The 26399-nt window shown below is 47.2% G+C and overlaps 1 protein-coding gene across 2 annotated transcripts in view; it reads right to left on the bottom strand.

Moving 5' to 3' along the window:
• The window catches only part of PLXNC1 (plexin C1), a 152040-nt gene that overhangs the window by 20087 nt on the left and 105554 nt on the right, over positions 1 to 26399 (bottom strand). For both annotated transcript variants that reach the window (XM_045467017.1, XM_045467016.1), the window contains exons 18-23: positions 25815 to 25853; positions 25451 to 25575; positions 23949 to 24147; positions 18853 to 18999; positions 5594 to 5771; positions 2993 to 3096 (exon numbers count right to left, since the gene is read on the bottom strand). In XM_045467017.1, the coding sequence (XP_045322973.1) occupies positions 2993 to 3096; positions 5594 to 5771; positions 18853 to 18999; positions 23949 to 24147; positions 25451 to 25575; positions 25815 to 25853 (792 nt within the window). The remainder of the gene's footprint in view (positions 1 to 2992; positions 3097 to 5593; positions 5772 to 18852; positions 19000 to 23948; positions 24148 to 25450; positions 25576 to 25814; positions 25854 to 26399) is intronic.

The following is a 26399-nucleotide window of genomic DNA, read 5'->3' as shown; positions in this document are numbered from 1 at the left end:
TGAGATGGTCCAGGCATGGAGAGCACAGGGCCGATGACCTCCCCAGTTTCCTTCAAGCTCTCTGAGTTTATTTGCCTTACGGCTTAGCTTTTTAAACATAAGGAGAATCCTTTAAGCCCTTGTGTCCTAGTCTTGTCATTTATTACCACCATGTGGCAATGCTAGGGTATGAAGCCAATAAATCATTTGGACGGGAAGTGACTACAGGCCGGATTAATTTCATTATCATCCTTAAGCAGATAGGTGTCTAGCACGGCCGATGTCTCCAGTGAAGACTGATGTTCTATCTCTCCTGACAGCCCTCCCCCTGGCCTTGCAGACAGCTATGGTGGTTCTTCCTTTTCCCTGCTGGAGTGGCTCGTCCTGCCTTTCCCTCTGAAGGGCAGTGAGTGGCCACACCCCCTTCCTTTGTGGTCCACCTCATGCCACAGGGTCGCCAGGGGACTACAAAAGAGCCTGATCAGGGTGGCCCAGCCCTCCTGGCACAGCTGAGCAAGACAAGCACATTAGCTCGCCAAAGGAGGGCATCTCTGGTGGTGTTCCTTCTAAACCCGCTGAGACACACTCGCTACCCAGACAACACGGAGGGAAGGTGACTGCCAGGCTGCAAGCCTGAACTTCAAACTGATGCCCTGATAAGCCCCTAAGTTCTTACACTTGCCAGGCAGCACCCCTAACTCTAACCTCCTATCCATTAAATTCCCTCTGGAGCACGGCTTCTCTGAGTGTGGCTCACAGGCATACATACACTCAGAAAGCCCCCTGGGGATTTTTACAAGTTCCAAAAGCTGAGACCGACAGCTCTTGGCAAGATGACTCCAAGGTGGAAAGTCTGAGCTGCGGGAGGGTGAGCACGAAAGCAAGTCGCTACCCCGTGGCTCTCTCTACTGGCTGCTCTCCGGCAAAGGCTCCGGTGGTGCCCACGCAGGTGTCACCCAAAGAAGCTATTTCCAAACTAGTTCTAAGAACCATTTAGCCAAAGAGCCCAAGGAAGAGGTGTCCTCTGTTTCTGGCCACTGCCCAGAAAGCTCTGCTCAAGAATGGTCTCTGCTTCCTCCCTGGAGAGGGGAGAGCCTGCAGGGTCCAAAGGCCTTCTTGGTGCAAACACATTTCCCGGGGACTTCGCAGGCATGAAAGACAGGAGGCGCCTACTCCGAGTGGCCTGGGAAGCTGCTCCTGCTGTCTCCTCTGTCTCTGGAAGACCTACTGCATCAATGCATCCACCCGCCATCTTGGCTGCTCCTCTACCCAGGGACTCTCCCACCTGCATGGTTTATGGTGCCTATCTCCTGCCCATCTCTGAGTCCCTCCGCTTGTCTCCATCTCAAGAGCCACCATGTCATTTCTGACCAACATCATTCCTCACCTGAAATTCTTCCAGTGACAGCTTCTAAGGGTCTCCCTAGTTCCAGCTTTGTACCTCTTATAACCATGCTTCAGACACAGCCACAGGCATGTCTGAGACACAAATCTCCCCTGCTTAAGATCCTCCCGTGGCTTCTTGGGATTATTGTTGGGACAAAAGTCCAATTCCTGAAGAAGCTGATAGGGCTGTACAATCCGTATCTCCCCTTCTTGCCTCCCTCCCCACTTCTCTGCCTTCCTCTCAGTCAGGCTTTGGCAGGTACTGGTTAAGCCACAGACCCTAGAACCCAACTATCTGAGTCCAAATCTTGGCTCTGCCACTGACTAGCTGCTGGTAAACGTCCCTGAGTGTACCATCTATAAAGAGGGTTAGTAACAGCACCTACCTCATAGGACTGCTATAGATGGGACGGACTAAGCCAGAGTAAGGGGCAATGCTGAGGGCAGCACCTGGCACAGAGTGAGGCCTCCGTCACATTGGCTATTATTGGCTCTCACTGCCACCCCCCCCCAAACTCAAGTTTTAGGCAGCTGCAAGTCTTTGTGTGGAAGAACATGTGTCTTCTCCCTTCCCTGTGGGGTGTGCTGGTGCCCCATCCCGGACTGGGAAAGTACTCATTCTTTAGGTCTCTGCTTAGTCAGCTTTCTCCAGGAAGCTTTCTCTGATGCTCTGAGCCACAGCACTCTTACACCATAGGTGTTGCCTCATACTTGTCTTCCCCCTTCTTCATCCCCTCCCGGGGGTGGTAGGCTCCTTGAAGTCAGGAACTTGGTCTTTGTTCCTCTTGTGTGCAACCCGGCACTAGCAGATATTCACCAAAGATTTGGATAATGTTGCTGAATGACTCCCAGTATTCATCTCAGTGTGTTCCAGAACCTTCCCTGCCTCCTGTCTGTCTGTCTCTCTCTCTCTCTCATGCCATGTAGGCTTCTCAGATCTCTGAGAGGTCATGTGCACCCCACACGCACCTTGGCACTCACCCAGCATGTGGGTCAGGGGCCAAAGGAGCTTTTACTGGGGACACCTGGGTGGCTGAGTTGGTCAAGCATCTGACTTTGACTTGGGTCATGATCTCATGGGTTTGTGGGTTCGAGCCCCGCATTGGGCTCTATGCTGACAGCTCAGAGCCTAGAGCCTGCTTCAGATTCTGTGTCTCCCTCTCTCTCTGCCCTTCCCCTGCTCTCGCTCCCTCTGTCTGGCTCTCAAAAATAAACATAAAAAAAGGATGTATTACTGAGTATTGCAAACGAACAGGAAATGTAGGACTTCTTCAGAAAAAAAGGACCCCACACAAAGGTTATGTGGCTCTGTGAACACCGTGGAGACCTGTGAGGTGAAGTTTCCCACCCAAACTGCCGGATGGAGACTGATCAGTCACATGAAAATCGAAGGCCTTGGGGAGGGGGGGAACTGTTGATCACGAGACACAGTAATGCCCAGGCGCTTCCAAATGAACAACTAAAGAAAACTGCTGACCTGCAAACAAGCCATCTGCAAATTGCCAGAAAATGGTGGGGGTCCCGTAATTTTTTTTTAAACAATTGCCGGGGTACTACCTGGAGATGATCTATTGAGGCAGGATTGGGCCTGGGGAAGGAGATGTTGGGGGCTAAGCCTTGCTCTTACCTCATAGTGGCCAATGGTATTTAGCTTGGTTATTCCATCTTCGAGAATCACAGATGAACTGTCAATATCCAGAAGTTCTTTTTGTCGTGTGCCCACTTGCAGCTCTGAAAAGAAAAAAAAGAAAGTGCATTTTGTTCTCCTTTGAAGTTGAAGTGAGAAAGTTTAAATGCTATTCTGTAATAATGGTAGCAATTATTATTTATAAATAAATAAATCTTAGATAAAGTGGTTAATGTGTGTCTGAAAGTTTGGAGATATATGAGCCAGACTGGTAGCCTGAGTTTTGTTTCTGTTTTGTGTATAGGGCTCTGACTTTTAGGACTACATTTCCCTGGGGACACCTGGGTGGCTCAATTGGTTAAGCATCTGACTCAAGATCTCGGCTCACGGTTCATGAGTTCAAGCCTTGCATCGGGCTCTGTGCTTGCAATGTGGAGCCTGCTTGGGATTCTCTACACCCCTGCCTCTTCCTAGCTCATTCACTCTCTCTCTAAGTAAATAAACTTAAAAAAAGAAAAAAAGACTACCTTTCCCTGAAGCTTGTACTCTGAGGCTAAGCCTGGAAGTAAAGCCAATGGGAACAAAATAATGCATCCTTACAAGGACTAAGCTCTTCAAAAAATTCCCAAAACAAATTTTTAAGTTCCCAAGCAGGTGCACTGTGAATTATCTTCTGTAGGTTCCTGGGTGGGGGTGCACTGGTGGGCTAATATCTCAAGCCACACCATTCAAACTGTTTTATGGAGATTGCCAACTTGTGCCCTGGAGCTAGAATGTGGCCCACAGATGTGTATTTTTGTGTGTGAACCTACACAACATTTTACTTATTCAGCACCAACATTCAAAGTCAATTCAGCACCAAGGCACCAGCATTCAAGGCAGGAGATTGCACATAAAAATTCGGACTGATTTCTCTTTAAAAACAAGGAAACAAAAAACGGAATCATCGGATAATACTGACCACACAGGCCCGCATGCAGTCACTGGCTGAAGCCGAGTGGCACCGATCCTTTAGATGGCATGTCTTTCCCCCCAGTTAAGTTGGGTCCTGCCATTTCCCAGTGTCCTAGATGGGCCAACACCCCTATTTATGGTAGTTCCTGCCCCTGTGGGCATCTGAGTTTGTGAGCCTCTGCTAGAAGCGGTCTTAACCACAGCTGCTTCTGGTATTGGATTTCTATACAATTTATGGCTGGTTCTAAGGCTTTTGTCCTCGTTTTCTGGGGCCAGCCTTGGAGGTAGTTTGCAAGATCATCACACATGCAGAAGCCTGACATGGCTGGAATGCAGTGTTCCCATTTCCCATCAGAAGCTTCTAATAGACTTGTTCTGCTCCCTACTTTCCTACATCAGGAAGAACCGATGGTCTCGAACACAAGAACGGCAAGAGGTTGCTACTGCTGACCCGGCACTGGCAGGACTAAGGCCACTGGACTGTTTTCCCCACGCTTGTTGGCTCCATGTGCCCAGCTCTTGGCAGCCAGAGCAACACTTTTGCAAAGGTAGGGAAGGAAGTTGACAGTCCAGGTCAGGTGATGGTTTCCCGTCTGGGGCTGCCTCTTTGGCCCGGCCTCTAACCAAATGAGCGAAAATGGTCTGCAAGTGCCCAACAGTCCACCCAACAGAAGGACACACAAAAGAGGCAAAAGAGAGGTGCCTTAGTCCCTTCTTTGAAGCCAAGTCCTGTAGTTGCACGCTTGCATTGTTTCACCCCAACTTGCCAGGCCCTGCCTCCAGGCTTTTCTAAATGGCCTTTTAGCAGGAGGTTTGGCTTGGAGAGCCAGGTGGGGTGATTTTAATTGCCTGCTTCGTGGAGGCTACGACTGTACATTGAGGGGAGATAAACCTTGTTACGCTGTCTGTCACTGCTGTGATTTTACTCTTCTTGCCTGTCCCATTATCTGCTATAAAATCCCACGACAGTCTCTTGGGAGGGCTGCAGGGAGCTCAACTTTAAAATGTTGATGAACATTTGAGTGGAGCGGAGCCCTGTTAGAGCGCTCATGCATATGTTCTCCTTTGCAGTAGACCAGTAGAGCCCGAAAATGAATTCATAGCAGATGCTGCTTCGCGTTGGGGAGGATGGAGAATATACTTAATGCAGGACGCGATTAGCAGAGACGAAGATGACCTTTCCAGTGTGCTTCAGTTAACACCCAGAGTCTGAGCCACCCGCTAATGACACACAACAAACAAATCAAATGCCAATGTGAAATGCAACACACACACAGGGCGCGGGGTTTACACCTTTTTGTACTTCTTGACGCAAGGTGAATCCATTCAGTCTCAGGGTTACCAATCTCATGAATCTGATTTACAAACATAATATTTTTGTAAAAAAAAAAAAAAAACCCAAAACAAAACTCCAGCATCTTTGAAGGATAACGCTGCCTAGGAAAAAATCATGTACATGCTCTTGGGAAAGCAGTAGTCTCTTGGCCCCCAGACATGCCCTCTGGGAACAGCCCCAGGCCACGTAAGTTTCAACAAACAGAAGCATGCATGCTGTGGGCAGGGGGGAAAGGGAGAGACGGAGGGAGAGAGCAGGCGGAAGAGACATTCATCAGGGATTGGGACAGAACAGCTCCCTCCTTGCCTTACCAAGACCGATTTCATTCAGCTGAAGTCCATAAGGAGAGCCATTTTTGCTTAGGAATGCCTGGAAAATCTTTTCTTTGGCTTGGCCTATGGTATCACAATCAAGAACGTTGACTGAAATATTCCGACAGACGTCTGCACTCTCATTTTCTGGGATCTTTTCAAAGACGACGTTTAATGCCTGCAAGAATACAAACAGGTTTCCAAGTCTATTAGATAATTGCAATCTGAAAGGCTTTCATAAAAGACACAAACCTTGGTGAGTCCCACTAATACCTCTGACAGCACATTAGCAAACACTGTGTCCCATTATACTACTTTAATCTTTTTTCCATAATCCATTCTTTTCAGGGATAATGGAAAGGAAAACAGAAAAGTTAAAACTCTCATTACAGAGCAAGCATTGAATAAATATATCCGAGAGTAAAATATATATACACATAAATGTTCTAGAAGTGGTGATTTCTAATTTCATCTTCAAAAACAAAACAAAACACAAACAAACAAACAAACAAAAAACCCCCCAAAACTGGAAAGGTTCCACAGTACATGAGGGCAGACTGGTGATTATCTTTTTTTTTTTTTTTTTTTTTACATTTATGTAGTTTTGAGAAACAGTGAGACAAAGCGTGAGCGGGGGAGGGGCAGAGAGAGAAGGAGACACAGAGTCTGAAGCAGCCTCCAGGCTCTGAGCAAGCGGTCAGCACAGAGCCTGATGTGGGGCTCAAACCCACGAACCATGAGATCATGACCTGAGCCTAAGTCGGACGCTCAACCGACTGAGCCCCCCAGGTGCCCCGATTGTCTTTTTTATTAACAGGACCACAGAGTCCCAGAAGTGAAGTTCCAGGTGACAGGGAAGGTCAGGGAGGTCCCCGTATTGATTATGCTGAAGATGTTACTTCTTAATACGCAGCATTAATTGCAATAGCATTTATCTCCCCGTCCACTTTCAAGATCTTCAGTTTCCCAAGCCCTCATTAAAACCCTGAGATCCCCACCCTGTACTAGTATGCTTGCATTCATTGCTTACATTTCAGTGCTAGCATTTACCGTTTTGCCAGTTCACATTCTCCTAATGCAGCAAAGCCTCAGAATCAGACTGATGGGGGAAGGGAAGGGCTTTGTGAGTGTGTGAAAACACAGAACGAGGGAGTATTTCAAAACAAATTTAAAAGCAATTTCGGGTTTACTTTGAGAACAAACAAACACATCTAACACAACAACGTTTACCTACTACGGCTCCTTGGGGGGACAGATTCAGGGAAGAGCGTCTTGTCATTAGCATCACATACAGTTTAGATTCTGAGGTACCTTGGTAATCTCAGAATCAAGGGTATGGTGTGAAATGCTCAGTTACTTAATGTTTTTGAACCTGGCTGTAATGAGGGAATGTAAAATGATTAACTAATGGAAATGTTTTTTTTGTTTTTTTTTTTTTTAACGAAAACACAAGTAAGGAGAGAATGGGGATCCTTAGGGTTCACTCAACTTTAAAATGGGTACAGTAAGGTCACCTAGGTGGCTCAGTCGGTTAGGCTTCCTACTTCCGCTCAGGTTATGAACTCACTTCGGGAGTTCGAGCCCCGCATCAGGCTCTGTGCTGGCAGCTCAGAGCCTGGAGCCTGCTTTGGATTCCGTGTCTCCCTCTCTCTGCCCCTCTCCCGCTCGCACTCTCTCTCAGAAACAAACATTAAAAAAAATTAAAAGCAATAAATTAAAAAAACATTAAAAGGTAATAAAATGGGGGGGGGGAATGGGTATAACAACAGTACCGGCATTGTTAATTACATGGGATGATGCACATCAAAGGCTCCGCACAGGGCTGGGCCCCTGGGAAGGGTTTGAGGATGAGGACGACGATGATGGTAAAAGTGGGAAGTTATTATTTCATGCAACTCATCCGAAGTCTTATTATAGCCACTGTGAGTAAGCCTTCATGCGGAGACTCAGAGACCCGGCGGCCAGGGCTCTGATTCTGTACCCGCTCCGTATCCAGCGGCGGAAAGAGCGCGCTGCCTGCAAGCGGAGCGTGGCCGAGCACCCACTCTAGGGGCCGCCTCTTGTGCTTCAGTTTGCTCCCCTGCAGAGTGGGAGTCGCAGTGGCAACTGCCCTGGAGCTCCTGTGCTGACGAACCGAATTACCCGCGGGGCACGGAGACCAGGGTCTGGCTGGTGGACGCTCCGGAGGGACAAGGGCGGAAGCCCCGTGGCCGTGGGAAAGGGGCTCTGCCAACCGTGGGGTGGTCTCAGAGGCAGGTCTTCTACTGAGGGCCTTTACACCTTGCCCCACACTCCCGCGCGCAGTGACACCGGGGCAAACTTCGCTCCAGTCCCAACTAAGTGATCAACACCAAGGCAGTGCGGTCTGAACCCCTGAGTACGCACCTGGCAGCTTCCTTCTTCCTGGAACAGAGGGCACCTCCGGGCCGGGGAGCTCCAGGGGGCAGGAAGGGAGGCAGATTGCCCGGAAATGCTGGCCGAGCGAGAAGGCTGTAGAGGGCATGTGCGAGGCGGAAAATCTAGAAGCCACCGGGGTGGCCACCCTTGTGCCAGAGTCCTCTCCCTCACCTCCCTTTCTCAGCACCTGCCACCTTACTGGTGGCACTTACTGGTGGCCACTCTCAGCTGTCACCTTACTGACACCCTGCCAAGTATACGCGTCTTTTAACCTTCCCAACATCCTGGTTACGGGGCTGTGTTATGATCCCCGTTTTTGAGCGAGGAAATGGAGGCACAGAGAGGTCAAATAACTTGCTCTGGGGACACAGCTCGTAAGTGGCGGAGCCAGGAGTGGGCATCAGGAACTACTCAGCTCCAGGGTCTCGAGTCCCCTCCCCCCCCCCCCCCCCCACCTGGGCCCTCTCTCCTGCCTTCTGGTCCCGCCCACCACGTAGGAACCCTGGGCCTCCAGAAACCCTGTCTTGGGTCCTAAGCAAAAATTGCAAGCTAGTAAGCAAAGCCCGAAGCTAGATCCCCAACACAAATGAGGGTTCAGGAGGCGTAAATGCCGACCTTGCCCTTACAGTCTAAGCAGACCTGCCCGTGTCTTCCCTTATTTCTCTGCGAGCTGGTCTGCTCACAGTGGGAAGAAGGGTGGTTAAGCTATTTCACAGGGCTTCCGAAGATAAAGACAACTAGAAAGCACCTTTTAATCAGAGCTCCAGCGATCCCAGCTTGTTTAATAGTTTTATAGGTATTTGTGAAATAACACTCTGTGACTACCTAAAGGGCACTATTGTCTTTAACAAAAACACCTCTTTACAGGCAAAGCAATAAATGTTCTACTTAAAAACATAACCAAGAGGAGGCAAAAAAAAAAACAACAAAAAAAAAAACCAACCTTAACTGGATGTAAAATAATGTAAATCTGCCACTGCCTCCACAGCTAGATGGGTGGAAAAAAGGTAAAATGGTATTTTATAGAGGCCACAGGGAATTCTGAGCGTCAATTCGGACACAAATTGATTTTTTTATGCTGCTAACGCTTACTGCTCCAACAGCAATTTCCCGAAGTCTAAGTATAGTCGGGGGGCTCTCAGAGTGGGCCCTACCTATTCACCCCACCCTGGGCTCAGCACACACCGGGCCTTTGTTCCCCATCAGGAAAGAGCCCCCATGGAAGGGCCATCTCTCCCCTCACAAACCCATTTAACCAGAGTCTTCCCTATCCCCTACTTGGTGTTAGGGGCTGGGGTGTAGGAGAGACCTTAGACATAGTCCTTGTTTTCAGATGATTCACAGGACGTTTGGCAGACCAAAGCATCACCTTTGAAACACTATTCAGCCACCAGGTGCAACACTCCGTAAGTGTTGACAGAGAATTCAAGAAGGAAACACAGGAGGGCTGAGGGCCCTGAGCACAAGATCAGACCATCTGGATCAGATCTTGTACTCGGCTGTGAGTGCGTGGGTAAGTCCTCTAGCTTCTCTGAGCCTTAACGCTCTCATTGTTTCTATCTAAGAGGAGTGACGGGGTCACTAAATAGTGACTTAATAATAGTAAATTAAGGAGTGCTTCCTGTATGCCAAGCACACAGAAACCTTATCTCATAGATTCTACTATTATTCCCATTTTACAGATGACAGATTGAGGCCCAGAGAGGCTAGGAAATTGCACCAAATCACCCAGCAGGAAAATGGCAGAAGCAGGCACTCTTAAACCTTTGGCGATCCTGCCTTCAAAATACAAAAAAAAAAAAAATTTTTTTTAAATGTTTATCTTTGAGAGAAAGAGAGCACAACAGGGGAAGGGCAGAGAGAGAGAGAGAGAGAGAGAGAGAGAGAGAGAGAGAATATCCAAAGCAGGCTCCAGGCTCTGGGCTGTCAGCATGGAACCCACTAACGGCAAGATCATGACCTGCGTGGAAGTCAGACACTTAACCGACTGAGCCACCCAGGTGCCCTCAAAATATGAAAATGTTTTGTAAACTAAGCATGGTCCAAATCTACGGGATGACCATTAGTTTTCAATACCCACAGAAGGCTAAAGGGTTCTAAAATCTACACTGGTCTTTTCTCCAGAAATCTGTCCCTGAACAGCTCTGGCTTTCCCTATTTCTTTGGCATAAATGTGTCAACAAAGCTAGGACAACGGATATGGTTGGTGGTGTCTTATCATGTAACCCAGTTTCGGCCAGTGAGATATAAAGGGAAAGGGTTTCTACTCTCAACAAAAGGGGAAAGCAGTGCTTGGAGCTGTGGCAGCTATTTTGTGACTAGGAAGGAAGCACAAAAGGAGCCCAAAGATGGTGACTCTGATGAGTCGATGGCCCGGGCTTGAGGCTGCTCACCTCCTGACTTTCTGCTCTAGAATGCAATTCCACGTCCTTACTATTTCAAGCACCTTTATTCGGATTTTCTCTTACTTACAGCTGAACGTACCCAGCCTGACAGAGCTCTCTTTGTTGATACTGAGGTTGCTAAATCTGCTCAGTGACCCTCACCTACTTTGCATCTGGACATGGTGTTCAGGGCATTCCCGACGATACAAAGTAGAGCCTGGCACTGATCCTGACTGGGAAGTACGTAAAGACGAAGAGAACAATTGTGAGATACACATAATGAATTCTACTACCAGGTAGAAAACAGTAGGTATGGGCGGAGTGCTTTGGGGGTCCAGAGAGAGGTTACCTCTAGCTTGGAGGAGCTTTTTCAAAGGGTGAGAAATCAGTGAAGACTGCGTGGAGGAAGGGGCATTTGAGCTGAGTCTGGAAAGGAGCTGCCTGGGCAGCGGTACGTGAGGAGGCCCCTGCACCGTGACATACTGGGCTTCGATTCTAACTAGACTGGCCAGGAGCAAGCTTCAATCTTCTAGTCAGGCTACGAGGTCCGGAAGTCAAGAAGAAGAGTCCCACTTCCTTTTGGTAGGATGGAGGGTGGAGGGCTTGAAGAACTGTGTTTGGGGGTGCCTGGGTGGCGCAGTCGGTTAAGCGTCCGACTTCAGCCAGGTCACGATCTCGTGGTCATGAGTTCGAGCCCCGCGTCAGGCTCTGGGCTGATGGCTCAGAGCCTGGAGCCTGTTTCCGATTCTGTGTCTCCCTCTCTCTCTGCCCCTCCCCCGTTCATGCTCTGTCTCTCTCTGTCCCAAAAATAAATAAACGTTGAAAAAAAAAAAATTAAAAAAAAAAAAAAAAAAAAAAGAACTGTGTTTGCCTTTCCAAAACCACCACCTGCCATCTGAGGGGTTCCGTTGCTATTTATGGAAACAAAAGCTGAAGAAGAGAATACCGTTCCGGGTTTCTAACCATCGTCCTCGGCGCTCACATGTAGCATGTTGAACACTTACCATTTACTACCAGGAGCTGTCGTCAACGCTTTGCTAATTCATTTAATCCTGCTCTGTTCATTGAATAACTGCTTAGTGAAGTGGACACTGTTATTAGCTTCACTTAGCAGATGAAGAAACAGAGAGAGAGAGAGAGAGAGAGAGGTTCAGAAATGTGTCCAGAATCTCAGAGCTGCTGGGGGTCATCACTAGGACATGACCATTCTCTTAACTGCAAAGCCAAAAGGCCACGAGTCAAGGTGATAAATGCCGAGGGGCAGTCCCAATGTGCCTGAAGATCTCGATAGATGCTCTCAGGGCATACAGGCTGGACAGACAGTCCAGCAGAGGAGGCTCAACCTCCTCGGCTTGGCTTGGCATGGGGCCCCATGGAGCCCACTCAACCTGCAGGACGCCACGGGCTGGTGAAAGGTACCACTTTCCAGGCATTTGTATGGAGCTCACGTCCATGCAGAGGAGAAATGACCTTTCCCGGCCTCTGCCACAGCCGGGCGTGGCCGGGTGACTATGTTCTGCCCAATGAGGTTAAGCAGATGTGCAACGTGACAGCCTCTGGGAAACTTCCTTAAAAGACGGCCCCGACCACACCCCTCCCTCGCCTTTAGGTAGTTAGTTGTTCAGATGTATCATTGTGGTCTTCCGTTCACATCTGTCTGGCGGGATGTCGTCTGCTATAGATTCTAAACACACAGACAGAGGGATTAGCGGTCACCTTGCCCATAGCGCAGCTAATCCAAAAACCGTCACCCATCGACAATGAGTGACCAACCAGAAGGAATGGTGAGAGGACACTGTGCTCCGCAGACCTTACGATCGACAAGAGAAACGGCTCAGACAGGAAAACTCTTACAAATAAATGACGGGAACTGCTCTGAGGTATGATGGCTAGACATCCCATGCTCTTTTCAGACCTCAAAACAAACATACAAAGCTAGGTTTCATGATCACCTGTTAATAGATGAAGAAACGGTTTACAGAGGTCCGGTGACTTGCCCAAGGTCACACAGCCTGTTAGTAAAGTGACCGAGCTCAGATTCACCCCCAAGACTGTCAGACTCTAAGCCCCGCCTGTCGGGCACCGTGCGAAATAACACCTCGGGCGCTAAGGTACACAGCACCTAGACAGACCAGCACATTCGTGTTTCACTGGTGGCTTTACCCACTGTTCCTTCACATACCCTGGTTGGTTAAGGTACCAAGGAGATAGAAAAAATAAGGTTGCAGGGGGCTGGGAAGATGACTCGAAGGCCCGGGAAGAGGCATTTCCCCACGCTTTTTGCATACTTTGGTGGGGAAAGGATGATCCAGCTACCTCATTAAGTCCTCACCCACATTCTTGGCTCACAAGGAGGGATGTTGCTACATCCTTGTATGATACCTTATAATACCTAGAAGGTAATTTTTTAAAAAATGCGTTTAAAAAAATACTTTATCATAACAGGGCTTAGGCCAATAATGGCTTTCATTAAATAAAACTATAAAATATCTAATTTCATTTGAGAGCCAAATGAAGGTCAAGAGAAAAGTCTGGTTCTTACACCAAACTGAATTTTATGTATTCTTTTTTTTTTTTTTTAATGTTTATTTACTTTGGAGAGAGCACAAGCAGGGGAGGGGCAGAGAGAGAGAGGGAGACCCAGAATCCCAAGCGGGCTCCAGGCTCTGAGCTGTCAGCACAGAGCCCGACGTGGGGCTCGAACTCATAAACTGTGAGACCATGACCTGAGCCGAAGCCGGACGTTTAACCGACTGAGCCGCCCGGGCACCCCACACCGAACCGAAGTTTAGAGGAGAGATGTGGTAGGAAAGAAGAAAACTACTTCCAGAAGTCCAGTAGAAGAAAGGTGAGCCACGAGTTAAAAGAGCAAGTCTCCAAAGCTTCTGATCTGAGGCTTTTCTTAAGCTGGAGTCAGCAGCCCCGAGACATGCTACCAGAGGCCCCCTCTAGGGCTGCTCTTGTCTGCCCTACCTCCCCCTCTACCTCATTTTCCTTCCCCCAAAGACCGAGAGCCCAAAGCTTCCTGGATCATGGTATTTTACCACCACCCCTCACCCCACCCCCACCCCTGCCGCCAACAGAAAAAGAGGGAGGAAGGCCTTTTCCACCTTGAAGAAAAAAATTAATGGAGAAAATTTCCTCAAATCTAAGTTTCTCTCTCAAATTTGTCTGTACTTGCCAGCATTTGCTAACATTTGTTCATGATAGAATCGAGTAAGACTGTCTGATTAAGCCCAAGATGATTGATTTCGGTATTTTAGGCTTAATATGAGTATTTCACGGTTTGTGTTTTGGCGAAGACCCCACGAGTTTCAGATTTATGGATACTGGTGAGGCATTTCCATTGCTGTGTCCCCAGAAAAAAAAAAGAAAGAGACCCAGGCTTTTGGAGGTCGGGGGGAAGGCAGATTCCAGTTCTCTATTATTTTCTCTGTTATGTCAAGCTCTAGATTAGGGGCTGGCAAACTTTCTGTAAAAGGCCAAGACAGTAAATATTTAAGACTTTGCAGCCTATATGGTCTCTGTGACAACTACCCGACTCTGCAGTTATAGGCAGGACAACAGCCACAGACGACAGTAAATGAATGTGCATGGCTGCGTTTCAATAAAACTTTATTTATAACGACAGACAGCAGGGTCACATTTGGCCCACAGGCTCTTGTTTGCTGATCCCTGCGCTAGACAATGGTAACTTCAAATGGAATGCTGACTTTGCCGATGTCAAAAAAAAAGACATACTGAAAAAAATGCCTTTTATCTTCACCATGATTTGCTATAAACGTGACCGTTCCCTGAGGAGTACAAGTATAAATAAGGATCCTTAACAACGCAGAGTCACATCTGAGCCATAAAGAAGAAAATTAAATACTTTTGTATTTAGGTAACTAAATGATTTTCTAATCCCAAGATTATGGGTGTGAGAAGAAAGGGTATGAAGAGGGAAGTCATTTAAAGCACTCATTTAACGCTTATTTTTCATTTTCCACTTCTTGCCATCAACTGGGGAATGACTTACCTAAAATGATTATAAAAAATGGTTTCACTTCTTTGATCAGGAAGCTCAGAACAGTAACTACGAAGTTAGTAATGGTTTCGGTATTATTGCAAGTCATAATGGAAATGATTTGCACTATGGTAGAGAGCAAAAGGGGGGGAAAAAAAAGCCCAAGAATTGTTAATTAACTTCACTGTTTCTCCACAAATGCTAGGAGTATTAAAAACAAGATTGCTGAAGTGCAAACATCAGGATTTAATGAACAATGGGATGTAATTGAAGTAACACAGAATGACTTAATCGGGACAGTGGGTTGTTTAATTATGGGGATAATGGATCTTCTGAAAGGACAAACTAATGGAACACAAGGAGTTAGGGAGTGGTGGGGAGAGCCACCGTGTTAAAGGAAGCATGTAGATGTGAAACTCTCACTAGAGATAGCCGGGACTCTGTTACATATGAGATATTTTATTAAACGTGACTGTCCCCAAAATGGTAACTACTGGGTTCAAAAAGGCAGACTGGTGCAGGCTGGCATAAGTCTTCAATAGACCGTAGTGGAGGCATTAAGATTTCTGTAGACATGTATCTGTACTTTTTCTAAGAATTTCTAATAATCTTAAAGACGTTCTCATAGATATGAGAACGAGGGCGATAATATGTTTGTCGGAGCACTGTTTCCCAGGGTGCCAAGATGCTATCTCTCAGATACAGCAGATTGGCAGGCTCATTTCCTGGGTTTAAGAGTTCAAAAAACCATTTCTCGCTTAACTTTGATTACAAGTCAACCTTCTCCTGCTAATTCAGCACACTTTGCTACGAGTTATTGGGTTTTCTCATCTCCTCTTGAAAGTGAAGCAAATGTCCTTCCTCCCATGTGGTGCACTTTCCTAGAACTGAAATCTTCATGCCTTCCTTCGCGCTCCCAAAGTTTCAGGGGATCTGCTCTGAAATCATTCTCTCGACACGGACACAGCACAGCCCGCAATCTCAGGGTGGGCCTGAGGTTCTCCAGCAGCAAATTGAACACGCCTAAAATGTTGTAAAGGGGGAAGAACCACGGAGCAATAAGCTTATTCCTCTTCCAGCTGTCAAACCTGAATCCCCTGATATTAGAGGAAGTTTGCATGTGCGCAAACCCGGCTCGATGCTGGCATTCACGGGGGTGACCGTGTGTGGGACAGCCTCTTCATCGAACGCCAGCCTGCAATGCCTTGATAGAGAAGGATGTTTCCCGTGATACCCGAGTAAGTGTGGCCGTATGGGGCTTTTTGAGCAAAGACAGGAATTTTTGCAGTGAGCAAAGAACTGCCTCTCAGAGCCCATTTGTTAGTAGAATGATTTCACATATGAGAAATTGGCAGGATGTCTTTGTGTTCTAGAAAACACCCCAGACCTCAGGGAGAACACATCCTAATCTTAGAGGTGTGAAACCTAGCTCTCGGGTTGTTACATGAGGTGCTGTGTTTCTGAGCACTTAGCCAAATGGGAGTTTGGGGGGCCCCTTTTAAATGTGTCCCTGTCGTGGCACCAGGCTCTGTCATTTCAAGTTGCTCGTGTGGCTGCTCTTGTTTTTTTCTCTGACTTTTCTTTCCTTGAAAGAATTTACACACACACACACACACACACACACACACACACACACACACAGAATCGAGTTTGTTCAGCATACCCTGGTTTTCAATTACATAAACCACCTCAGGCAAATTTAGAAAATCAAGATCTCAAACCACTGGGTGTACATGACGGGGGTGGGGGGGGCGGACAGGAGGGAGGTAAGAAAGAAAGAGAGGGAGGAGAGGGAGGGAAGAGGGAGGAAGGTGAGTAGAGAGGGAGGGAGGGAGGAGGAGGGAGGAAGGAAGAAAATTATAATACGAAAGTTAAGGCTGGGGGAACTTGCCTGAAAGGAAATGAAAAACCTTAAATTTTTATATTGACCTTCTGCCAACATTTTGTCACACAAGCATAGCCCAGATCATGTGCCTTCTCCGGAGCTTCTAATATAACCATCCACCATGAAACAGACAGGTTGGGACAGGTACAATACAAGGGAGTAAAAATCATTTTTAAAGGCAAGGCCCCTGGAAATGAGCGGTCTACCCCTTTTCCAGTTCCTATCTACTGGCAAATCTGCATTTGAAAAGAAAGATCTATCTGGATTTCTAAATTCATAATTTCCCATTAGCCTTCTCCCCAGGGGCTATAAAGGAAAAGAGAATCCAAGAATCAACATGAATCCCTTCAACATCAAGAAACATTTGGATGAAGAGTTGAGAGTTAACAAATCCGAAACACATGGTCTTAATTGACTGTGAAATAAATAACGTTTCAAAATGAAAGGCGGAAAAAGTGTTTCCATGTAAAACATTAGAAAGGACTCAAACCTCCAAAGTTGCTTCGGGCATTTGACTCCTTCCCCACTCCCAGCTGGGTCCTCTCCTTCCCTCTCCTTCCTGCTGGGGGTTCATGCTTTCATGAAACTAAATCAGTGCTACATTTCCCCCAACCTATACACGCTCACAGATATTTCTCTTTGGGAATCCTTTCTCTTTGGGAATCCGTGGGGCCTGGAAAATGTTTCAAAGTGAAAGCATGAACATCCCTGGGGGTAGGACCGAGGCCCTGGGTCCGTCTTCAAACAGTCATAGGGGAAGGTGTCAACAGGCCCTGATGCAAACAAAGTTTTTGTTCTCCAAAACACCCTGCCCTCTCCGAGCAGGATGTACATTAGAATTATCTGGAGTGTTGAAAAAAAAAGTCTATCCGTGCCTGGGCTTTGTCCCCAGCAGTTCTGATTTAATCAGTCCTGAGGGGAGGCCCAGGCATCGGCCTATCTGGATCTGCATTTCTAACAAGTGCCCGGGGAGGGGTGAATTAAATTTAATACAGATTTACACGGCCCGCACACAGCAGTCAGTGTCCTAAGTGCTTTACAGAACACTGACTCTGCACCCTTGTGACACCCCATGAAACAGGCAGGCACCATGATTGTCATCTCCACTGAGGAGACTGAGGCATAGGGAGCTTTGGAAACTTGCCCCGAGTCACGCAGGGGCAGAGGCAGGATACAGCGTGTGCCTCTTCATCACTATACCAGCAGTTCTCCTGGGGGGTCCGGGACCAGCTGCTTCTGCAGGAGCGCTTTAAAAATGCAAAATCCCAGGCCCTCCGCAGACCTACTGAATTAGACACTCTGGGGTGCTGCCTTGCAACTGGTGCTTGATGAACTCTCTAGTGGATTCTGATGCATGTTAAAATCTGAGAGCCACTGCCCCTCGCCTCTTGGCTACAGACAGTTGTAGTAACGGAAATCAGAACACTGAGAAATGTTGACTTTCTGCTCAAGCCTCCTGCCTTGTGGATGGCAGTTGGGCGTGGTGCCTTCAGGGCAGGGTAAGCTGCAGGGGGCAGTGACCTAGAACTCGAAGCAGCCGATCTGTGGACTATTCTCCCACCAGAGGATGTAACCATAACACAGCCCACAGCGACATGGTGCCTTCTCCAATTAGGGAAGGAATTCTTCCAGGATGATACCACGGTTCTCACCGTCCAGAGCTAAGCCACAGGAGACTCAGCCCCCTGACTGAGTAATACCAAAACCCCACCATCATTTTCTCCTCCTCCTCCACTAACGAGATTGTGAAGAAGCCCAGAATCTCCATGAAGCTGAAGATCAAAACCAAATGACGGCGACCTCTTTCCCCAGTCTCCACGAGCAGAAAATGCCTAAGTAATTTTGGAGGTATTTGCCGGGCTTGGCCCTTTCTCTAAAATCTGTGAGCGTGCAGGAAATCGGTCTCTCTTCCTTTAGGAAGGGAAGAGAAGAGGGTGGTGGGGGGGTAGGGATGGGCGAAAAGGAAGTTCTCCACTGGGTGAAACCTTCCAGCAGCCAGGCAGTCTATCTTCCTGGAGTGATTTACAGCGTTCCTCTAAAAATATCTATGAGATCACAGAACATTAAGTGCATGACACCAAACATTTGTAACTAATCCATGAAAATAAAGTAAGGGTGTCATGTTGCACGGGGAACACAGTGGAATTTGTCTTGTGTTATCGTTCTAAAATAAGACGGCCTCAATTTGGTTGAAATACATCTTCACACATTGTCTTCCAGAGCAGAGCCGTTTGAGAAATTCTGATTGCAATTATAAGTGCTGAATAGGGAGCACTTTGCATTTCCTTTGACGACGCTGAAAGCTATAAGCTATCCTGATATTAAAATCTTTGGAAATTGATGAGCACCCCAGGCATCATTACAAGTCTCCCCACCCCCATCCCAGTAATTAAAATCTATTATGTGAACACGTGTTAATAGTTTATCAACTACTGTTTTTAATTAACTCATCGTCTGAGGCCTCCCACAGTAGGAATGATACTGCTTCATTTTAAGTGACCCCCCACCCCACCCCCCCCCCCCCACCATCCAACTCCCAGCCAGGCTTCTTTCCGAGTCTGGAAGGAAGGCTTCACCACCAACATACCACAGTACTGAATTCTGGAACCTGCCACAGCAGCCAGTCTTCGTTGAGGGTGTACAGGGCTTTGCAAGTGATCACATCCACGGGACCCTTGTTTATTTTCTGGTTCAAGGTCGTTACCAGCAAATAGAATGGCTCTCCAACCGTCTCCTGGGAAGAGACACAAAGGCGACAGTCAGCGGTCTGCAGAACCCACTGTACTTTCTTCCAAAGAGTTAAAGTTTCAGTTTATGGCAGTGCGACAGGAGACAGGAGGCGGTGTCTTCTAACAATCCACACGAGACTCCCAAGAAAATACACACTGCTTCACTCAGGATTGGGTGCAAAACTCAGGAAGCGCCTCCTCTCCCCACACATGCAGGCACAGACACAGACACACACACACACACACACACACGCGCACACACCCAGAATTTACAGTCAACAGCAGCACGAAGTTCTCAGAGGATGGTTCTATGACGTTTAAGCTTCTATATGGCAGACGGAGGCTCACATTGGCTAATGCCTGTAGGAGATGCAGAGGCCTAAGCTTTGTTTACATTCTTATTGAATCGCCCTTCTGAGCAAACCAAAAATAAACGGCATTAGAACGCACACACGATAATTAGCTCTGGTAACCAGAATAAATGTCAGAACATTTTGTACGTTTGCCAAGAGGGTACTTTTTGGTGTTAAGAGCTTCTCATGAAGGAAGTGGCCTTCAGTTATCACAATCGGTAGCCTTCCTCCCTTCTCCCCTGGTGCCGGCCAGCACCCTGTGGTTTGCAGAGCTGCGGGTGGGACATGTACCGGCACCCTTTGCCTTTGCTGGTGTGGGGCCACTCGTGTACCCTAACTCCCTTCCCTGGGCCAGAGCCGACACCATAGCTCTAAGGCCTTCCTCCCAAATTCAGCCCATCCCGATTGCTTCTTGCTCCTAACTTCTGCCGTGTGCATCTGTGCCTACACCAGGGGCTACCTACCCCACTCAGGGGGACTGAAATGCCTCCACTTTGCAGCCACACCGTGCTTGCGTGGGCTCTGAGCGGCTCAAGTGGGAGGCTGGTGTGTTCTTCCATTTCAGCCTCACAGAGCATGCAGCCCCGGTCCTCAGTAGCATATTTGCTAAACAATCAAGGTCTACAATCAACAGACAGTAACCAAACATGGGAGAGGAAGAGCCAGGAACCTGGAAGTCAAACTGCCTTGGTGATGAGGATACCAGCCAAGTGGCTAAGGCTTGAAGCACCCGTTTACCATTCAGTGTCACAGCCCGGCTTGAAAAGGAGAAATTCCACTGGGTCTCTCCCCTGCTCTCCCCTGAACAGGTAAACAAAGACCTCTTTCAAGATTCTTGGGATCTCACCCCGCACCCCCCCCCCCCCCCCCGCCAGCCCAACCCATCCTTTATACTCCCTGCAAAAACGTGTGCCCTCCCCAGTCCCAGGGTTTCCTTTGGTCCCCTTCTGCCACCCTCCATTCCACTGGCTTCCCTTTATCACGCTTCTCTTCCCTGCTGACATGTCCTGGAGTCTCTTCCTTAGTGGAGGACACAGTTGGAATGTTCAAAACTTTCCCAGGTGGGGAGAGAGCGGGCACTAGCACCTGACATTTAAATTCTTCTGGGAAACTTCCTTTATCTCATGGTTCGCAACAACGCTGCTCTCTTCTCTTTCCCTCTGTCCCCTTGGGTAATGTCCTGGCTGCAAACTTAGAACTTCCACTTCTCTTTTTCCCTCCAGCACGCATCAGAGACAGGGGTGAGTGTCCTTACGAGCCTTGTGGGCTGGATGTGCCCACAGAGGCTGCCGTTAGGGGTCAAGTGGGCTCAGCTGGGCTGGAGCGGGGTGAGGGGGGCAGCTATGGACTCCATGGCTTTGGAGTCAGGAGTTCCCCAGAATTCTCCAGAGTGCAGCTAGATGGAGGTAAGTAATATTTTGCCTTACACTGTTATCCACACCCAGGGTTCTAAACCTGGGTAATCGTCACCAGAATTCCTTGGGGCTCATGTAAAAAATTCAGATGCCCGGACCCTACTGTAGGCCTACAGATCCAGAATTTCCAGAGGTGAGGCCTGGGCATCTGTGGTTTTAACACCTTCCCAGGGGATTCTGACGTGTATCTGGCTTAGAAAACTATGAGGTCTGTCACTATTTTTTAAAAATGTGTGTTTATTGGCAGCTTTTCCTGCCCATGGGTCCCATCCCCGTGCTTTAATAAAATCACCTTAAAAATGCATTTATTTTGAGAGAGAGGGAGGGAGGGAGAGAGAGTGGGGGAGGGGCAGAGACAGAATTCCAAGCAGACTCCGTACTGTCAGCGCAGAGCCCGTCATGGGGCTCGATCCTACGGACCGCGAGACGGTGACCTGAGCTGAAATCAAGAGTTGGACGCTTAACCAACGGAGCCACCCAGGCGCCCCCTCTCCGTCACTATCGGACACAAGTTCTAAGTTAGTCACAATTGCTGGGGGCTTAGGTGTCTTACGGGACCAGAGAACACAGCTCCCCGGGGTTAAAGCCAGCTGTGGGGGAGTGCACCTTCCGGAACCACTCCTGTGATGGGAACCAAGCTTGGCCCCTTCACCTTCCTTTTCTTTGTGAGACCAGACTCTGGCCCTGGCTGAGCCAGAGGCTTTCATGCCTGTGATCTCCTTCTATCCTTAAATCCTCCCGTAAGCCTGCGGTACCCGCCTCACTGGGGAAGCAGTAAGCGGGGTGGCGAAGAGCTCTCAAACCCTGGTGCTTTCCCAAAACCAGCGGTGGGGTCCGAGGAGAGCCACGTCCATTCCGTGTGCCCCAATGCCCTCGTGTGCAAAATGGCCATCAAGATACTCCTCTCACAGGGTTACATGAGAGGATGCCATGAGAAAAAGAAAGCAAAACTCTTAGCATGATGTCTGGCACACCCAATAAATGGCCATTATTGGGAATACATCCCTCGCGGAGCCCTGGAAGTGGAGAGGAGGAAGTCACCGCGGGGGTCACAGAGCCAGTGGCAACCGGGCAACAGGGTGTGGGGCAGGGTGGAAGGACCAAGGCTGTCAGAGTCCCCCACCCCCTTGGGCTTCTGATGTGGGACGTCAGACCCTCTGCAGCACAGGGAATTATTCCACTGAGAATGAGAGCCTCACTGACTAGCTCACTGCCACGTCCTCCTGCTGCGCGCATGGCCCTCACCGTCTCAAGTGCTCGACATGCTCTTGAATCAGCACTGCAAATTCTTGACCCAGAATCCTCTGCTCAAGGGAGCCGTTTGGGCTTAGCGCCCAGATTTTTGGAACACCCTCACCTCTTTAAGGCCCAAGGGGAGCAAAAACAAGGCTCCAACCGGCACTCAGATCCCAGAAGAGAGGGCTGGAAAGAAACTTAAAACCAGTGACCGTGCCCCCCTACGGAGTGGACAGAAAACAGTTGCTCAGGTGAGACGTACCATTCCCAGAGACGCACAGCTAACTGGGGCTGACATGAATTTAGAGCCCAAACCTGCTGCTTCTACCCAAGACTCCCACTCCAGGGCTCTTTCTATTACCGCAGGATTCTCAAATGTAAGGCGCATGCAATGACTTGGAGAAGCTTGGAAACCACCCCCAGGGCTTGTGATTCAGTGGTGGGGCAGGAGCCTGCCTTTTAAGACTAAGACCCAGGACCCAGGTGTGGGGCCAGCCGCCTCTGTCTAGATGTGGTTGTGGCTGAGGCTAAGATGGTCGAAAGCAAAAACATTCACCCCAGAAGTAACTGCTCAACACCTCCCCAAAGCGTATGATGATTTATACCAAGTAAACAGAAAAGGCGGCAGATTTCATTAATCTTAATAAATGGGTAGCGCCTTGGGAGAGGAAGGCATCGGTTAAAAAAAGAAAAAAAAAAAAAACAAGAAAAAAACGTTGTGCATCTACTTGTAAGATTGCATTAAACATTAAACTAAGCACAGTCTATTTAAAGTGCTGCTTTTGGATCTAAACTTAAGTAGCACTGTTAAAACCTGTGGCATAACAGTGTATCTTATTCAAAGTTTAATTAGATTTTGGAACTAGCTACAAATACACAATTATGCAGTTTTGCTGGAATCTGGATGGCTGGTGAAATTAAAGAAGGTTAAGAATCTTCTGTACAGGGGCCTCAGAGGGCTGAACGAAGATTGGGTTCAACAGAACACTCTTCTTTTCCTATTAATATTTTATAATAACAGCCAACATTTATGGAGTGCTTACTTGGTGACAAGCAATTACATGCATTTTCTCATCCAGGCTTCAGAAGAGCCCTAAAATACTCTTCCTCCAATTCTATAGGTTATAAAATCAAGGCCGAGACAGGTCCGGAAGGCTCGTCCAGCAAGTGACGGGAGTCCAGATGCAGACCGGGAGGCGGGCTCCAGGACCCATGCTCTGACCCACTGGAGTCTGCACAAACTTTGCATTCAAAAGGATGTTAAGATTCAATCAGGCTACAACCACATTAGACAGTAACTCCAACTGGAACTCAGGGGGCGGGCGGCTCTTTGGTGACTTGCTAAACAAACAGAATCATGTGGAAGGACTGGTTAGAATGGAGTGTAATTAGCTTCCTGTATTAGTAGGTAAACGGGTATTTCCAAGATGCTTCAGAGGCCCTTCGAGTCACGTGCTCGCTTCAGCATTTCAAATATTCTGTCCCCTCAGTCTCTTCTCTTAACTAGACCGCCTGGGCCCTGGTTGTTAATTACCGGTGTGATTTATACCCAAAGCCAATGGGCATAAAATTGCAGTTACACGAGACAAATAAGTTCTAGGAATCTGTGGTACGACATCGTGCCTACTGATAACAACGCTGTTTTACACACTTAAAAATCTGGTAAGAGGATAGGTCTCATGTTAATTGTTTTTACCACAGTAAAATTGTTTCAAAGAGAAAAAAAAAGTTTTACCTGAGGAAATTCTAAATGAGTCACATTTACATAGATTACAGCAAAAACAATTCTTATTTTCCCCTCCACTTGCTCCTGCCAAGGACCAAGTCTCAAAGAGGTTAAATGCTGACACCATGGAGTGTTCAGGACTTACCCTGGCAAAGGCATTAGCATCTGCTAAAAATAACCACCTATTGTCTTACCTCTGACCGGCCAAGGGATAGGACACTTACCCGCAGAAAACCAGAAAGGCAGACCGACATCCAGTTTGTGAGGAGTTTTTCAACCACAGACTCTGTGCGTCTCAGCATGAGTTTAGGCTGCATGTTACTAGACTGTTCCATCAAGTCCCTGGTCAGCACCTCCAGGATGCTGGTTAGGTAGACCAGCTTGGTTTGCAGGGCAATGGTCAAGAAGGAGGCAAACAGACACCTGTTTAAAAATAGAGCCCTGGTTACAATACTCAAGACGTTGAAACAACTGTCTATCAGCACATGAATGGATAAAGAAAATGTGGTATATTTGCGTACCACACACACACACACACACACACACACACACACACACACCGCCCCCCCCCCCAACCCCGAATACCATTCAGCCATACAAGAGAATGAAATCTTGCCATTGTGAAAACATGGATGGACCTTGAGGGCATTACGCTCAATGAAAAAATCAGAGAAAGACAAATACTATGTGACTTCACTTACGTGTGGAATCTAAAAAAAAGAAAGAAAAAGAACCAAGCTCACGGAAAAAGATTTGTGGTTACCAGAGGTGGGGGACAAAGGGGCAATTGGAGGGAGGTGGACAAAAGGTCTAAACTTCCAGTTATAAGAGAAGTAAATGCTTAGGGATGTCACGTACAACGCGATGACTACAGCTACTCTGCTGTATGGTATGTTTGAAAGTTCTAAGAGAGTAAATCCTAAAAGTTCATCCCCCCCCACTTTTTTTGTATCTGTACGAGATGATGGATCCGAACTAAACTTAATTGTGGTTATCATTTTGCAATACATGTAAGTCAGATCATTATGCTGCACAGCTTAAACTTATACGGTGCTGTATGTCAATTACATCTCAATAAAATTGAAAGAAAAAAAAGAAGGTATACAGATGACAAAGAAGCACATAAAAAAAGAGCCTTGGTTAGTGAGGTTAACTATTAAGCTGTGGCTGGGCTTGACACTGATGGTGTCTTCTAGAGAAGCCAGAGGGCGATGGGGTGCTGTCCTGTGGGCACTTGCATTCTTTAATGTCTTAGGTCAACCACCTTTGTCCTCAATCCATAAAAACCAGGCACGAATGTTAATTCCAGGACTTCTTATGTGTTTCTAGCACTTAAACTTTTAAAATAAGTGGTAAACAAGAAGTGAACGTCTTTCCCAAATTTTCAGGTGTTTTTAGAAACAGAAAATAACACTTCTGCTTTTTTGATTCAGGACTCATGTTTTCTTCTTGGTGTTGGGTTTTTCAGGGTTTTTGTTTGTTTGTTTTGGTGGGAGGAGTATATGTGTGTGTGTGTCTTTCAAAACAGAATTTGCGTTGAGGTTGTGTGATATCTGAAATGGAGCAATCAGGGCTTCATGACCCTTCGATCAGACAGCCTCTGTAGGTAAATCCACATTTTCAAGATACCGAGTTCAGGTTGTGGTTTGGAAATAAAACAAGGGGCTCAAGAGTTTTTATTTCCCCTACTTAATGACTTTCAAAATATAAATAAATTGATCAATACCTGTCCTTCACTGAAAAGTTCTTCTGTTTTTCAAGGGTGTGGATGACAGTAACAAGGAAACTTTTATTACAAATTAGGGCATCCAAGGCTGTGAGACTTTCATTCTTATCATTGGCATCTCTGTTCTGGAAAAAACAAATGGATATGATATGATATGATATGATACGATACGATATAATATAAATATATAAACTTATTAAAGTTAGAAGATAGATCCACAATGGGTTTCCCAAAATGATAGGTTATTTAATATTGAATTCATGATTCCAAAAAACTCACAAAAATTCAATAATGGGGATGAGGAGGAGGAAGAGGACATGATGAAAGGCAATCATGGGCTAAAGATGAAAACTTATAGACTTACATGCATATCTTCAGTGAAGATGTGTGTGAAGCCACCTGACTGAGAGGAAGGAGACACTTTTATTATTCATAACATCCAAAGGAAATGAATAGTGTATTTTTGCTATAATACCCAAGTCCGTTTTAATAGAGACACTGGTTGCTAATCTGAAGAGCCTCTGGGCTTAGGTTCATTGTACATCCTCTGATACATAATAAATAATTATCGAGCTCTCCAGAAGCACCAGTGGATTCTGGAAGCCTCTAAGACGAAGAATGATTATTGCATCAGTCCCATTTTTGGTAGAGGAAGGCATCTCACACTTTAAAAGAACTGACTCGAAAGTGAAAGAAGTGGTAAAGAAGATTATGCAAACGTGCAGACCACTCCTCAAGCAATTTACCTTCTAAGGGTAAATATAGAGTCGTCTCGGTAAGTTTTTACAAGTCTCAGCTTAGTCGTATCTACTGTCTCAATGTACAGTGTTACTGGAGAGGGCTTGAGTGGGGTGGTTAAAAGCTAGGATGTGGAGCCAAATTACTTGGGCTCCTGCCCTGGTTTTTTCACCTACTGGTCACTTGACTTTGGGCAAGTTATGTAACTTCT

Source organism: Leopardus geoffroyi, chromosome B4 (assembly GCF_018350155.1).
Source record: "Leopardus geoffroyi isolate Oge1 chromosome B4, O.geoffroyi_Oge1_pat1.0, whole genome shotgun sequence".
NCBI classification, from domain to species: domain Eukaryota; kingdom Metazoa; phylum Chordata; class Mammalia; order Carnivora; family Felidae; genus Leopardus; species Leopardus geoffroyi.
The sequence above is the reverse complement of the archived record's forward strand: the minus strand, read 5'-3'. Positions and strand labels throughout refer to the sequence as shown.